We start from the raw sequence: 16,788 nt of genomic DNA, 5'->3' as shown, positions 1-16,788 counted from the left end.
TCTTAGTTCACATACTGTTATTTATATAGACAAGAGCCCAATTAATATGGGTAGAATTATACTAATAAATTATACCTACCCATACCTGCGCTTGTCATTTATCACCTTTTTGAAATTGTTAAAGTTCCTGTGCTTTAATATATGCTTAGTCCTATGTAATCTTCCAAATGTAGAGCTTAATTATAGAAATGTTGCCCTTTAATGGGACCCAGTTATGCTATTTTTTATTGCTTATTTTTTGTGTCTGGCAATATTAGCCTGAAGAAGCCATAGTAGCATACGAGCAAGCATTAAATCAGAACCCGAAAGATGGGACATTGGCAAGTAAAATGGGCAAAGCACTTATCAAAACTCATAACTACTCAATGGTAAGTACTTTATTGTTGGAAATGTGTCTGTTGCATCAAATTTATCACACCCTATTCTCGAGAAGCTTCAGCAAGCACCATTTGCATCTTTAATGGTTGTGAACTCCAAATTTGTATTTATGAACTGGGATTTGTGTTAAAGTATCTCAGATTCTTCATTGCTTCATTTTGTGATGATTATTTGGACCCTAGAGCTTGCTTCATCTTGCAGCTAGAATCCTTGCTATCAAATCAATTACTGTAAAGTTGCTATTTTTATATCTCTTTCATTATGTAACAAAACATGATAAATGTTCTTTCCGTTGCACCAGTTTTTGCAAGCTATGTGTTTTGAGTTCATTTTTTTTTTTTTTTTTCCAGTAGGGGAAACAGATTTTTCTTTAACTGTTATATTCTTGCCCTATTCCTGGTAATTGTTGACCATATGTACAATAGCTAGCAAAATGTATGCCTTTGATAAGGTTCCCTGGCCTCATAAAACCTGTAACAAAATTATTTGCCAAGTACCATTCTTTAGTTACTTATCGTAAGAAATGTTAGTTGTTGGCCAGGTGTGGTGGCTCACGCCTATAATCCTAACACTTTGGAAGGCCAAGACGGGTAGATCACTTGAGTTCAGGCACTTGAAGCCAGCCTTGCCAACATGGTGAAACCCCATCTCTACAAAAAAAAAAAAAATACAAAAAAACAAACAAACAAAAAAAACTGGGCATGGTGGTGAGCTCCTGTAATCCCAGCTACTTGGGAGGCTGAGGCAGGAGAATTGCTTGAACTTGGGAGGCAGAGGTTGCAGTGAGCTGAGATTGCGCCACTGCACTCTAGCCTGGGTGACAGAGTGAGACTCTGTCTCAAAAAAAAAAAAAAAAAAAAAGTAAAAGAAAAGGAAATGTTAGTTGTTTCGTGTGATGATCTGTTCTCTGAGAAGAATGGCATACCTAATTGACAGGCAGGCATATGCCTACAATTCTTCCTGGTTATTTCTAGTTATACCTATGCTTTAAGTCTGTAATGTGTTAAATAGCTGTGCTTGAATGCCATTCTCATTGTCTTGTTCCCTTAAATGAAATGAATTTTGTTTAGGCCATCACTTACTATGAAACTGCTCTGAAAAGTGGACAAAAGAATTATCTTTGCTATGACCTGGCTGAGCTCTTATTAAAATTGAAATGGTATGACAAAGCAGAAAAAGTTCTTCAACATGCTCTGGCTCATGAACCTGGTATGAAAGTCTTTCTGGTTTGAAAAAAGTCTGATAAGTCTGATCCATTTTATTTTTATATTGCATAAATATGTATTTGTATTCTCAATATTTTATATGTGGTTGGTTATATAAATACATGCGTATTTTTTCCTTTATCAGAATGCCACTCTACTAAAATGTGATATTTTAAAACCTAGTAGCAGACTTATGAAACAGTTAATTGTGTTATAGAAATATAGCTTACTTCCCAAAATAATATAAAGTAAGTTATCTTTAAATTACAACTACCTCATATTTAAGCACATTAACATTTTTGTAATCTTTACTTTTTACAAAAGTAGCATGTTTCTTTTTTAAAATTCAGCTCTATAAAAGAATATAATGCATAAGTCATCTGTTTCTCCTATGAATTCCATTTGCCTTGTTCTCAAATTACCTCCCTAGTAGCTTGTAATTTAATATTCTGTATATGTTTGTGTATATATAAATGTAATGTGATTTTCCTGCGCAAAACTGTTATTCTTGCTTTTCTGCAATTTTTTCCACATACATGTCCCAGTTAGTTTGATGTCAGTACATCATGCATTTAATTTGCATTTCTTTGATGAGTGATAAAGTTAGGTATTATTTTGTTTATGTGTCTTATTTTCTTCTAGGAATTTTTATTCATATTATTCTATCTACAGGCATCATAATGTTCCATAATGCCAATAAATTACTTAATTTTCTTGAAATTATTGGATGTTTAGTTTGTTTTCCATTATTTTGATATTATAATCTGTGTTACAACAAATATCATTGTATCATTCCTTAGTGTACATTTGCATGTATTTTTTAGAGTAGGGTGCTGAGTTGAAGATTTTGTACATTTAAAATTTGTTTGGATACTATCAAGTTACCTTCTTTCAAGTTTGTGAAAATTTGCTTTTTAAAGATCTTTATTTTTCAATAAAATCTAGTGATTACCCATTGCGAGAATTTAAAGATTACAGAAGTGAGTAAAAGTTGTGTGCTCTCCCACTCTCCAGAGGAAACCATATTTAACAACTTGTATATCATGATAATCAGTCTCCCTGCCCCCATCTTTACCTGTCTCATATATACACAATTATTACACCTACCACTTTTGTCTTTCTAAATAGATTATAGTGTACCTATAATTCTGCAGTATGCATTTTTCCTTTAATAACTCCTTTCCTTGTTAGAAATATAGTTCTTCTTTATTTTTTAGCATATGTAGAGTATTCCACTGTATGTTAATATCATAATTGACTTGATGAGTCTCATACTGGAATACACATTTAGCTTGGGGAATAGTTGGAAGCAGTACTGAGATAAAATCCTTCTTTATATACATATACCTCTCTGTACTTTCTAGAATTGAATCTGGCCCCATTGTTCTTTCTTAAGGCTAAAAACTTCCTGACATTATGTCGTATTAGTCATGAAAAATAAACTTATTTTAATTTGCATTTCTTTGATGAGTGATAAGGTTAGGTAGTTTGTTTATATATCTTATTTTCTTCTAGGAATTTTTAATTATATTCTTTGTCTTTAATCTTTTACCTAATATTCATGTTGTAGATACTTCCTCCCAGGCTGTCTTTTCTTTATCAGATTTGTTTATTGTATCTTTGATCAAGTAGAATATTTAATGATCATATATCTGCTTTTCATGTCTTTTTTTTGTTTCTGAATTTCTTGTCATTCTCTAAAATTTCTTGTCGTTCTTCCCTAATCCTAACATTATGAAAGTACTTCCATATATTTTTGTCATTTATATTGTTTTAATTTTTATATTGAGAACTTTAATCCATGTACTTTATTCCATATACAAGTTTTAGTATATAGTTTCCAAAGTGTATAGCCAATTTTATTTTCATGCCATGTATGGAACTGCCTCCTTTATTTTATAATAAACTCCTTCATATACATTACTCTGATGATAGGAATCTTTATTTTATTCCATTGTGTATGTTCCTTTTCTTTTGCCAACAACATGTTTAGTGGAGCCTTAAAATACATTTGAACACATGATGAGAGAAGCCGATTGTAAGTTTTCTGATATTTTCAAAATGATCTTTTAGTTTAACTTTGATGACATTGGTGCTTAAATTCTTCTAATTATAAACGTATTTATTGTATGAAGTATTATTAGTTCCATAAAAATATATGCATGGATTTATCAGATCTTCTTTTGAAACACTTGAAAGGCCTAAATGTGGATATACATTTCGAAAAGTTTGTACGGGGAGAGAGATTCAAGTATCATCTGTTTTAGTTACAGTGGGTATATTATATTCATGTAACATAAATTCTTTCATTTAATATTTGCTGAGCATGCCCATGACATACGCAGATGCCTTCATATACATTTCATACATTATCTCCTCAGGACTCATATTCATCTTTGAGGCAGATATAATCATACCCATTTTAAATTTAGCAATCTGAAACTCAGTTTTATTGATACGTTCAAAACTACCTAGTTGGCATAATGGCATGGTGTGTCATGAACTGTGCACTTGACAGATGGTGGAGGAAACATTATTATTAATTATCTAGGGTTATTTTTTTATATAACCCTATTTTTTATAAAATTTTTTATAAAGTATTTGGCATTAACCAAATATTTAAAAAGCACTTACCATGTACCAGAGTTTGTTTTCATTACTTGGCATATTTTAACTTATTTAGTAACTTATTAGCTTTTAAAATCTTACATCCACCCTGTGAGGTAAGTGCTATCATTTTTCCTATTTTACAGATGAGAGGGAATTACAGAATGGTTAAGTACCATGCTCAAAATTAAAGGGCTAGTAAGTGGTAAAGCCTAGATTTGAAACCAGACTGTTCAACATCAAAGTCAGTGCTCTTAATAACTGTACTTTATTGCTTATCAAGTATCTTTGATTTTTAAAAGAGCAATTATCTTCTTAACTGCATAAAGAAACTACCGTATCTTCTTTTAATGACTTCTGTAAACAAATTTTTATACACTTAAGGGTAAAACTGGAAATTATTGTGGTGTTAAATTATTATCTCTTAATATATGTCTAAGAAAAGCCTCTAGTTGTTAACCAGTTCTTTAACTTTTCATCCAGCCAGTTTTTATCTTAAATCTTTTCTTTTCTTTCTTTTTTTTTTTTTGAATTTGACCATTCTTCAGGTAACTGAGAAAATTTTAACTGTATTCAGTATTTTTCAAAATCATTTTTTCTAGAGCCCAGTTTTTAAAATTCTGGAAAAATATGAGTATTTATTTAAGATGAATAATTTTTTCCATTACATTCCATTCTTTCATAGTAAATGAACTGTCAGCTCTCATGGAGGATGGACGTTGTCAAGTTCTTCTAGCAAAAGTTTATAGTAAAATGGAAAGACCTGGTGATGCGATCATTGCATTACAACAGGTAAACACATTTGTCTGTGAGTGTGGTCATGAGGTAGGAGATGGATGCAGAAGGAAATATGCCATGTATAAGAGGAAAGCAATCTCTTTTGGCCAAACAGCTGCAGAAAATATGTCAAAATCGAAATACTTATTGAATGCTTATGGATTATACATTTTAAATATATTATTACTACTATTATAACAATTAGGAAAGATTGGAATTTTTAAATCCTGTTTTATAGCTGAGGAGACTTGGTTGAATAACTTGTATGAAGTCATATGACTAGTGTCATAATCAGGATTTGAACTTAGTGCTTTCTTCTTCCATTTATTTAGATGTTCTTTTTTCTCTTAATATTTTGTGGTTCTCAACATAGAGGTTTTACACAGATTTCCTTAGGTATGTTCCCAAGTGATTGATGTTTTTTTTGTGATGATTCAGTTTCTGGTTTGCTAACAACTTCTTTATAAGTCACTTAAATTATTATCAAATATACTCTCTGCATCTGTCAAGATGATCATATGTCTTTCCTCCCGTTTTTCTTTTCAAATGTGGTATATTAAATTGATTTATTTTCAAATGTTAAACCACACTTATATCACTGAAATAAATGTTACTTTGATACAATTTTTTAAAAGGTTTGCTGGAATGTAAAGATGTTTTACAATACTTTGTTCAGGATTTCTACATCTGTGTGTTCAACAAATTGATGCTAATTCTTTTTTTCTTTTTTCTTTTTTTGTTTTGTTTTGTTTTTGAGACAGTTTCACTCTTGTTGCCCAGGCTGGAGTATAATGGCGTGATCTCAGCTCACTGCAACCTCTGCCTCCCAGGTTGAAGCAATTCTATTGCCTCAGCCTCCCGAGTTGCTGGGATTATAGACACTCACCACCATGCCCAGCTAATTTTTGTAGTTTTCGTATTTTTAGCAGAGACGGGGTTTCACCATGTTGGTTGGGCTGGTCTCAAACTCCTGACCTCAGGTGATCCACCTGCCTTGGCCTTCCAAAGTGCTAGGATTACAGGTGTGAGCCACCGCACCTGGCTGCTAATTCTTTGATGTTTGGAACAATTCAGTGTTCCAGACCTTGAGACCCAACTCTTTGAAGGAAAGGTTTTAATAGACTTCAGACTGATCATTTTCAAATTGCTTCTTATATCAATTTGGATTTTTTTAAGTAGTCAGTTTATCGTTAAATGTATTAACATAAACTTATTTATTGTATCTTTTCTTTTGAATGTCTACAAATGCAGTGAAAAAGATCCCCTTTTACAAACCTGATATTAGTAATTTTATTTTTCTTCTTTGATAATCAATTATGCTAGGGGTTCATTATCTTATTAATATTTTCGAAGGGTCAATGTTTGCCTTTTCTGGCTTCATGAAATGTTTTCTTTCAACCTCATAATTTCTTCTACACTCTTTGGGTTTGGTTTACTAATTTTTATTTTATTTTAGTTTTTAGCCTCTTGAAATAGTATGTTAGGTAATGGATATCAAGCTTTTGTTCTTTTCTTATTCATTTGAAGCAATAAATTTCTCCCTCAACACTGGTTTATCAGCATTCCACAAGTTTATTATTATTTTATTATTATTATTATATTTATTATTATTATTATAAAACATTTCCTCATTTTCACTTTGACTGGTTCTTTGACCAGTGGGTTATTTAAAAGTGTAGCATTCAATTTTTATGGAGTTCTGATTTGCTTGTTATCTTTTTGATACTGATTTCTAGTACACTTCTGCTGTGCCAAGGCATGCTTTGAATGATTCAATCCTTTGCAATTTGTTGAAGCTTGCTTTACATCTCACGTTATAATCAATTTTGGTAAAGGTTCCTTGTGAACTTGAAATAATGTGTTTCTAGCATTGCTGTAACCATAATTATTTTTGCACCAATCTAATAAATACTTAGTTCAACCATATGTCAATTAGGTCAAATTTGTTGATTGATTTCTCTACATCTTCCCTGTTCTTAGGGTTTGGTTGTTATTTGTTTGCTTGGTTTTGGTCTGTTTGTATGAGAGGGATGTTAAAGTCTTTCAGTGTGATTGTGGATTTCTCTTTTTCCATTTAGTTGTATGTATTTTTGCTTCATTTATTTAGAAGATACATTATTGAATGATCCAGATTTAGAATTACAATATGATGAATTAAGTTCTTTAAAATAATAAAATGGCCTTCTTCATTTCTAGTAATGCTTCTTGCTTTAAAATCTCCTTTGTTTTGTGTTTATATGGCTAAGTCCAGCTTCCTTTTAGCGTGGTATATCTCCTGCATTCTTTTACTTTCAATTTTCCGTGTCCTTTTATTGAAGATCTGTCAGCATATAATTTTTTTCTTGACAATCTTAATCTATTATAATTTTTTAACATTTAATATAATTATGAATTATATTTGGATTTGGATTTGCCATCTTATAATTTATTTTTTTCTGAATTTTCTTGACTTTTATGAGTTAAATTATTCTTATTCCACTTTCCCCTCTATTATTGTGTTATTTATACCTCCTTTTATTATTTTTCAGTGTTAGCTACATTACAACACACATTTCTTCTTATTCAAATTCTGTTATTCTACTTTTGCCTTTTCCATTATTGTTGTCAGGCATTTTAAATTAGTTGTTTGAAACTTGTTTTATAGGGAACACAACGTGATATATTTTATTTCAGTATCAGATACTGGAAGATTTTTAAGTAAATCTTCTAGGTTCTCCATCTCATTTAAGCGATTTTGCCTATCTGCTCTATCTATTGTGTGTTGATTTTGCAGCTTACTTCTGAGAGAGATAATCTTACTTCCCAAGTTCCCTGGAGGCACTTTACCGTTCCCCAGACAGGATCCATAATATTGGTTTGTTTAGCAGTTGTCTAGTTGTGAAATCATCACTTGCCTTCTTCATACTTGATTTTTTTAAAAAAGACCATTTTTATCTCATTCTATTTATCCTGTGTCTGTGAGCTCCTGTGATATGTTGGAAGCAACAGGTCTCTGAGGTAAGCAAGCGGTTTATGTATTACTGTGCTCATTTTCCCACAGAGAGTATTTGTCCAAGATTATACAGCTGGTTACCAGAAGAGTTTGAAGTGGAATGCAGATGCCTCAGTCGTAACCCTTTGTGCTTTCCAGAATACTGTACTAGTCACCTTTCGACTTGATTCCCGTGTACCCAGAAGAGTTCTGCATTCTGCAAATAATTTATAGTGTTTTGGTTTTGAGATTTAACCGACAGGGGCGTGTATATGTGTGTGTGCACGTGTGTGTGCATGAGTGTGGGTGCTTACCCAAGTTTCAGTAGAAAGTCCCAAAATTTTTTTGTCCTAGCTGTGAATGAATTGAGCTTGGATTATTAGATTCTGTGATATCCATGTAAGTTTATGATATCATTAAAGTATGTAATCTTAAACAATATTAATGTCTTATCCTTAATGGTTGGTACATTTTAGCTCTTATTTTCTGAATCACATGATAGAGAATTGTACCCAGCAATAGGTTAGCTATCAGAAGCTAGAAGGAAAGTGTAATCTTTGGTAAATGTAGACTTTTAAAACATTTTAGAAATAAATTTAGCTTAGTTCACTCCTTTATGAATATCATTAGTCCCAGTCACCATAGTCGTATGAGGCCCTGTGTTATAAAAGCAGACATATGAAGCAACATCAAAAAACAACATGCCATGGCTAGGCAATACCAGCACCCCAAACTGTTGAGTTTATATGTTAGAGCCCAGGGATTATTCATCTTTGATAAGGTTTGAGGAACTATAACATTCTTCCCAATGATGACAATGCTGTATATTCTGAATGACAAAGAGACAAATCTGAAGATGCAATTCAAACAGAAACCTGTAAGTGGAGTCAAAGTTTTTGATATTTTCTGTTCATTTATTCAGCGACCATTTATTGAGCTTAATTTTTCACATGATGTAACTTAGGGGTTCTGTCATAGTGTTTTTGCAAAGTTGCTAAACATTTTTGGCAGTGACAGAAATGGTAAATTTAGGGAAATCTCAAGTCTTTGGAATTTTGCTTCCTAAACATTTCAGACTTTTTCAATAACTCTGCATTTCTGTAGCCCTCTCTGTCATCTTTTAGCTGACTCCATCATTATTTCTTGCTTACAGTCCTGAAGTATCCTCCTGATTGATCCCATCCTCTTCCAGTCTCGTTTCCCTCTAGTCAGTTCTTCACAGTGCCACCAGGGTGATGGTTCCCAAAGGCAACCTGATCCTGTCATGCCCATGCTTATAAACATGGCGTGGTAGCTTCCCATGGCCTCTAGGATAAAATGTAGATTATTTAACAGGCTTACCTGTTGTATATTCTGTGTATCTTTCCAGCCATTTTTTCTTCTAATTATTTTATCAAACAGTGTATCCCTTATTCTCTTTCCTTCACATGTGATTCCTAATGCCTATGAACCGTTCCATCTCTTCATGCCATCTCTTTTTCCCCAACTCACCAGGGTGTAACTACTAGCCATTCTTTTAATTCTTACCTGACTTCCAAGACTGAGTTAGGTTTTCTATTATGTACTCCATGGCAACAGCATTTTCCGCTTATCTTGTTGGAAAAGGGACAACTGTCCTCTGGGGGCAGTTTGCCAGGGGCCTCTGTCACCAATATTTGTTCCACTTTCTCTTTAATTTTTACTTTCTTTCTTACACTTGCAATTCAGAGTCCAGATGTAAAACAGTAGAGGGCCATAAGTGATGGGACATCTCTAACAAAATTCTTGGAGGTTGCTACCTGGAAACTTGTGTCCTTGGGATGATACCCTTACCCCTGAGGTGCTAGGAATGGGCCCCGGGGTCTTACCCTGTTTTCTACTTTCCTATTGGCTAAGTGATGTCAGAGGAGGACATCTTGATATGTAGAGGTACAAGAATTCAGGGATGCAAGGATGCCTTCCTGCAAGACAGAGATCGTCCTATCGAAACCAATTGTTTTCAGGTTTTTTACTAGGAGCACATGCATGAGTGTGTGTATATGTGTATAGCTATGTAAAAACATGAACATGTATGTATATGTATAATCCAAAGCACACAAAGGTACATATACTGACATACTTAAACACATATTAATATAACCAAAATAAAAATTTCATGAAACAGTTTTAATGTTAACCACATGCTATATACACTTATATTTTCATTTCATTTGCAAAAGAATGCTGTTATGACTCTCTAAACCTCTGGCTTGAGAGGATAAAAAAAAAGAAAACCTGTTTCAAAGCAATTGTTTGCTAACATTTTGACAAGACTCCCAAGAAGGGTGCCCTGTGTGTAGCATAATATATTGCATGTGGTAGGCATTTACTATTTGTTAAATGAATGCATTCATTAGTGAATCATTATGTATAGCTGAAACGTGAATTTTATTTTTGAAGACCTAAAACATGGGAGTTCTTACCATCGAAGGAACATCTCAATGTTCCAGAAACCAGATGGATGGGTGGAAAGGCTGATATTCTTCCAATTTAACAATCTACTCTACATTCTTACCCTGAGGAAGGCCCCACCTCTTTGTATTTGTTTCAAGGTTGTATTTCCTCCTTAGTGAACTTCCTATACACATGCTTGTAACAGTGGGAAAAGACTCAGTAATTCCGTTAAGTGTTTTGTTGGAAAGATACATGCATGCTGGCTCATTTGCAAACAAGAACATGCTTGAGATCTCAGGAATACATTTTCTTTGGATCAGGATTTGTTAGATCAAGGGTTCATAATGTTTAAATAAATCTGTAAAATTATGCTGTGTGTGAGTTATAGAGAATTTAATTTCCTTTCTTTATTTTTTTTATTCCTTTTATCCTGATTTTTTCTAGGCTCGAGAATTACAAGCTCGGGTACTAAAACGTGTTCAGATGGAACAGCCAGATGCAGTTCCTGCACAGAAACATTTAGCAGCTGAAATTTGTGCAGAGATTGCAAAACATTCTGTTGCTCAGCGAGACTATGAAAAAGCAATTAAGTTTTATAGAGAGGCTCTGGTTCACTGTGAAACAGATAATAAGGTCAGTACCTTTATAAAATTTTAAGAACCTTTTATTCCAGATGTCTTCTAATTTCCTCAGATGTAAAACTTTTACCAGCTTGTTTTAAGAGAAGATGTAGGCAGGATGCAGTGGCTCTTGCCTGTAATCCTAGCACTTTGGGAGTCCGAGGCGTGTGGATCATCTGAGGTTAGGAGTTTGAGACCAGCCTGACCAACATGGGGAAACCTTGTCTGTACTGAAAATACAAAAATTAGCCAGCGTGGTGGGGGGGCACCTCCTGTAATCCCAGCTACTTGGGAGGCTGAGACAGAAGAATCACTTGAACCTGGGAGGTGGAGGTTGCAGTGACCCAAGATCGCGCCACTGCACTCCAGCCTGGGCAACAGAGCGAGACTCTATCTCAAAAAATAAAATAAAATAGAAAAAAAGAAGATTTACAAAGAAATATAACAAAAATACAAATTAAAAGATTAATATTCTTCCTCGAAAACTTTCAATATCTTACATGATGCCTTACATTAAGAATATTAGAGTTTAAGGCCGGATGCAGAGGCTCATGCCTATAATCCTAGCACTTTGAGAGGCCAAGACAGGCAGATCACTTGAGTCCAGGAGTTCAAGACCAGCCTAGGCAGCATGGCAAAACCCCCATCTACTAAAAAGTACAAAAATTAGCCAGACATGGTAGCATGTACCTGTAGTCCCAGCTCCTCAGGGTGCTGAGGCAGGAGGATCACCTGAGCCCAGAAGGTCAAGGCTGCAGTTAATCATGATGATGCCATTGTACTGCAGCCTAGGTAACAAAGCAATACCCTGTCTCAAAAAAAAAAAAAAAAAAAAGAACATTACAGTTTAAAAACTGTAATGGAACAAGTAAAATAAAGCAACCTGCAAATTGTTTTAATATTTATGTTTTTAATTATCAAAATAGCTTAAATAATTTTCAAATTAGTTTATTTTATCAATTTAATTTATCAAAAAATAATTTTAAAATAATTTAAATAATTTCTCAATCACAAATACATGGATTTAGATAATTCAGTTCCTTTTACTAAACAGCTGTTGTACACTCTATTTCAACTGGTGTTTAGTACTAAGGATGCAAAAATGGCTAGGCTGAATCTATGACCTCATATGGCACAGTGGGAGAATAAATGTAAAGATAATTTTGGTGTAGTACACTTACATATATGACTGGTTATGTAAAAACTAAAATGTTTTTTCTCTGTCAAGATCTGAGAAGATCTGGAGAGATTATTAATTTTTGAAAATAATTAATGGCTAAACACTTAAGTAAGTGATCATGTACAAAAGACAACTATCCTCTAGAATTTAATGACTAGTTTGAACATTTTTATTAATATAATTTTTTTAGATAAAGGGCAAAAACAACCTTTAGCAAGGCATAATCAAACAGATACCTTTTTCAGTGGTGGCTAAAGGAGTTGGAATCCTACTTTTAAATCTGAGGCATACCTTAGAGATTATTTGCTTGAGGCTTTTTATTTTACAAATGAGAAAGCAGATTAAGAGAGGCAGAAGAGACCTGACTTAGCCCTGTCATGGAGGAGCTGGGACTAGAATCCAATCTCCTGGTTTTAAGACCAGTGTTCTTTTCACAATGCATTATGTCGCTCTACTTTTGAAGTGAGTTACTACCTATTTCTCTGTTTTTTGTTTGTTTGTTTGTTTGCTTTGTTTTTTTCTCTAGTGTAAGAGAAAATAGAGATGGCATACATACAGTTTTTTATGTTTTTTTTTTTTTGTCTATTATACTTGGCATTTTTATTGCAATGACTTTCGGTCAACTAAAGTTTAATCTGTGTCCACATATTTTCCTCATTCACTTTTCATTCTATACAGTGTCTGATGAATCTAGCCTTTTGCTCTACAGATTATGTTGGAACTGGCACGATTATACCTGGCACAAGATGACCCTGATTCCTGCCTGCGGCAGTGTGCTTTACTGCTTCAGAGTGACCAGGATAATGAAGCTGCTACCATGGTCAGTCCAAGGAACTTCGGTACAATAAAAGCAGTTGTGTTTTATAAGTTTTAAATTTTACCCCATGGAACTACTACTAGATGATGAGACATGGCTCACGTTGGCTTTTGGAAGAAATAACATTTTTCTTACATTACTACATTTTACCAATAAAGACCCAGAATCATTAGGATTTTATTTATAAGAAAGATAAACCTAGGTCAGGTTTTTACATGCCCTTTTGGGTCTAGTTACTTTTTTATTTATGCCTAAGGGGATGCTTGGTTAGGTGGAGTTCATGTGGTAACACTAATTTGCTAAGAACTAACTTTTAAGTACTTAGGAATGGTGGACACATTTAAGAGTTTGGGTGGAATTTTTGGAGTTACAGGGGAAAAAAACAACTTCATATATCAGTCTAAGATGTTCTATTTTGAATAGAATTTTGGTTGGTTTTTTTTCTTATTTTTATGTGGACTAAAATATTTGTTAGCTGTGCAGACAGCTACGTGGATGACATTTTGTGAGGTTTATTTAAAGTTATTGTGGTTAAAAAGAAATATATGAAATCTGCATTTTAAAGCACATAATAAGAAAAATCTCAGTAGGTCTTGCTCATTTTTAATTTTTCAAAATAGTTATGATTTAAATTTTGTTTTGTTTTTGAATCTTCTTATTGTTATTTTAGTCAGTTTCAGTGAGTTATCTTTTCTACAATAGCACATACAGTGTGCAATTCCTTTCAAATTTCTGTTTTTAAAACAACTGCTAGGAACATATTTTTTGCTAAAAATACAATTTTGCAAGCAGGGCAATCTGTTTCACATCCTTGATTATCTTCTGTTACACTGATCTCCAAGTTATTCTGCTCAAGGTGGGCTTGAACCTTAAATTCCTCCTTTTTATAAAATGCTACCCCCTCCTCATGTTTATTATCTATATTTTTCTAGTGTTAAATCTTGATTGGAAGAATATGTTGTGTAAAATACATGGCAATATTTTTAGAACCAACTTTTATCTTTATAGATGATGGCTGATCTCATGTTCAGAAAACAAGACTATGAACAAGCAGTGTTTCATTTACAGCAGCTTTTAGAACGTAAGCCAGGTAAATACCCACTGATAGTATTTTTTGAGTTCAGTCACCCCTCCCTTACTCCTTTTTCTTCTGTTTAGTGTTTTTGCCCTCGGGCAAACTCCATCCCTAGTTGAATCAGACTGTCTACTTGTTCCACACATGGGCTTGAATAGCTGAAATGGCCATAAGGAAAATGCAACACTGTTGACTGGTCTCACTTTAAATTATGAGCACAAACCTGGCAATCCTACTGTATTCCAAGAATGAATTCATTGATTCTAACGATTTTTTCCCATTTTCTCTTGTCTCCTAAAAACTATCGGGAGAGCCAGCCCCCAATATTTCAACGTACTTTCTTTTCTATTTTCCCTACGTGTCAGCTGGTCTGAGAAATAAAGAGAAAGAGTATAAAAGAGAGAAATTTTACAACTGGGCCTCCGGGGGTGACATCACCTGTTGGTAGGTTCCATGATGCTCACTGAGTCGCAAAACCAGCAAGTTTTTATTAGGGATTTCAAAAGGGGAGAGGGATATGAACAGGGAGTAAGTCACAAAGATCACATGCTTCAAAGGGTAATAAAAGATCACAAGGGCAGAGAGGCAGAGCAAGATAAGAAGTCCAGGGTGAAATTAGAATTACTGATGAGGTTCCATGCCCTGCTGGGCACGCATTGTCGTTGATAAACATCTTAACAGGAAACAGCGTTCGAGAGCAGACAACTAGTCTGACTAGAATTCGCCAGGCTGGAATTTCCTAATCCTAGCAAGCCTGAGGGCACTGCCGGAGACCAGAGCGTATTTCATCCCTTATCTTCAATCGCATAAGACAGACACTCCCAGAGCAGCCATCCATAGACCCACCCCTGGGAATGCATTCCTTTCCCAGGGTTATTCCTTACTGGGAAAAGAATTCAGCGATATTTCTCCTATTTGCTTTCTGTAAGAAGAGAAATATGAATCTGTTCTGCCCAGCCCTGCAGGCAGGCAGACCTTATGGTATCTCCCTTGTTCCCTGAAAATCACTGTTATCCTGTTCCTTTTCAGGGTGCCCAGATTTCATATTGTTCAAACACACATGTTTTACAAACAATTTATACAATCATCACAGGGTCCTGAGGTGACATACATCCTCAGCTTATGAAGATGATGGGATTAAGAGATTAAGGACAGGCACAGGAAATTATAAGAGTATTGATTGAGGAAGTGATAAATGTCCATGAAATCTTCACAGTTTATGTTCAGAGATTGCAGTAAAGACAGGCGTAAGAAATTATAAAAGTGTTAATTTGGGAACCTAATAAAAGGCCATGAAATCTTCGCAGTTTATGTTCTTCTGCCACGGCTTCAGCCAGTCCCTGTGTTTGGGATCCCTGACTTCCTGCAACACAAACCTCCAACACCCTTGCCCCATTTCTTGCCCACAGTTAAAAGCCTTGCCACCTACTTCACTAAGAGAATACTTGCACCTGGAAGAGAACTTCTCCGGTCTTTGTCACTAAATTTACCCACTCCTCAGCCTTTGTCCTCCCCAGGCCTGTGATCCCGCCTGTGTCCAGCTTCTCACCTACCAAAGGGCTTTACTCTTACAGTTCTCTCTCTTGAATTATCAATTTTTGCTAATCAACATATAACTGTGCTGTGACATCTTCCTGCTCTAAATAAATCAGTCAATAAAAATCAACTCTTAACTCTCATCCCCTCCCAATTACTGTGCCCTTCTTCAGTTCTTCTTGACAACAAATTTTTCTCTGAAGGATTTTCAAACATGCTGTGTTCACTTTGTCTCATCCACTGCTGCACTCCAGGGAAGTCGCTTCTGCAATGTGGTCGGTGACCCCCATACTGCCAGATCAGATTCAGTTCTCAGTTCTCTGCTGACTTGACCTGTCATCGTATTTGGCACAGTTTATCCCCCTCCACAATGAAAGACTTTCTTCATTTGTCTCTGAGATCCTAAACTCACTCGGTTCTTCTTTTGCCCCATTGCCCGCTGTTTCATTCTCCTTTGTTGGAGTTCTCTTCTCTGTATGACCTTTAAATATCAGAACACTCTTAGCTTCAGTTCCTGAACCTCCTTTCTTTTTATATATTCACCCCCTAGGTGACTTTGTCCAGCTGCATGGCTTTATATCCCATGTATGTACTGATGTGTCCTAAACATTTATCTGCAGCCCTTACTCATGTACACCTCTGCCTCTTTGCATTCCCACTCAGATGTCTAGGAGTATCTCAAGCTTAACATGTCCAAAATAGAACACCTGATCTTTCCCTCCCCTCTAAGTTTGCTTCACCCCCACCTCTCACCTCAGTGAGTGGCATCACTGCTCACTGTTATGCCAGCCCAGACCTCACAGTTAATCTTTGTCTCATCTTTCTCTCATATATCACCTCCAGTCTATCAGCAAATCCTTGTTAGTGCTACATTCAAAGTATACCTAGAATGCCGTCACTTTTTACCACCTCTGTTACTGCCACCCTGGTCTAAGCCATTGCCATCTTCCACGTAGATTATTGCAACATTGTCATAAGTCATCTCTTTTTCCATCCCTAGCCTACAAAGACTTTAGAAATGCTTTCATTGAAAATGGCAGAGATGCCCCTGAAAATTCTAGGCTAAAAAAGCACGGCTTTTAATTTTCTGTCTGTAAAATAAATCTAAAAGTACACTGTGTAGGGATTGGTATGGCAGTTCCACGGTATCTTCAGGAAACCAGAGCCTTTTCCCTTTTTGTTCTATATTGTTACTCTGACTTGCCTGAGC

General features: G+C 34.9%; 1 protein-coding gene across 5 annotated transcripts in view; it reads left to right on the top strand.

Annotated features, from left to right (window-relative positions):
- The window catches only part of TTC21B (tetratricopeptide repeat domain 21B), an 81,417-nt gene that overhangs the window by 40,291 nt on the left and 24,338 nt on the right, over nt 1-16,788 (top strand). For all 5 annotated transcript variants that reach the window (XM_038001985.2, XM_007965224.3, XM_073019777.1 and 2 more), the window contains exons 17-22: nt 258-368; nt 1,449-1,587; nt 4,876-4,982; nt 10,795-10,983; nt 12,860-12,970; nt 13,976-14,057. In XM_038001985.2, coding sequence (XP_037857913.1) covers nt 258-368; nt 1,449-1,587; nt 4,876-4,982; nt 10,795-10,983; nt 12,860-12,970; nt 13,976-14,057 — 739 coding nt within the window. The remainder of the gene's footprint in view (nt 1-257; nt 369-1,448; nt 1,588-4,875; nt 4,983-10,794; nt 10,984-12,859; nt 12,971-13,975; nt 14,058-16,788) is intronic.

The sequence above is a fragment of the Chlorocebus sabaeus genome, chromosome 10 (assembly GCF_047675955.1).
Source record: "Chlorocebus sabaeus isolate Y175 chromosome 10, mChlSab1.0.hap1, whole genome shotgun sequence".
NCBI classification, from domain to species: domain Eukaryota; kingdom Metazoa; phylum Chordata; class Mammalia; order Primates; family Cercopithecidae; genus Chlorocebus; species Chlorocebus sabaeus.
The sequence above is the reverse complement of the archived record's forward strand: the minus strand, read 5'-3'. Positions and strand labels throughout refer to the sequence as shown.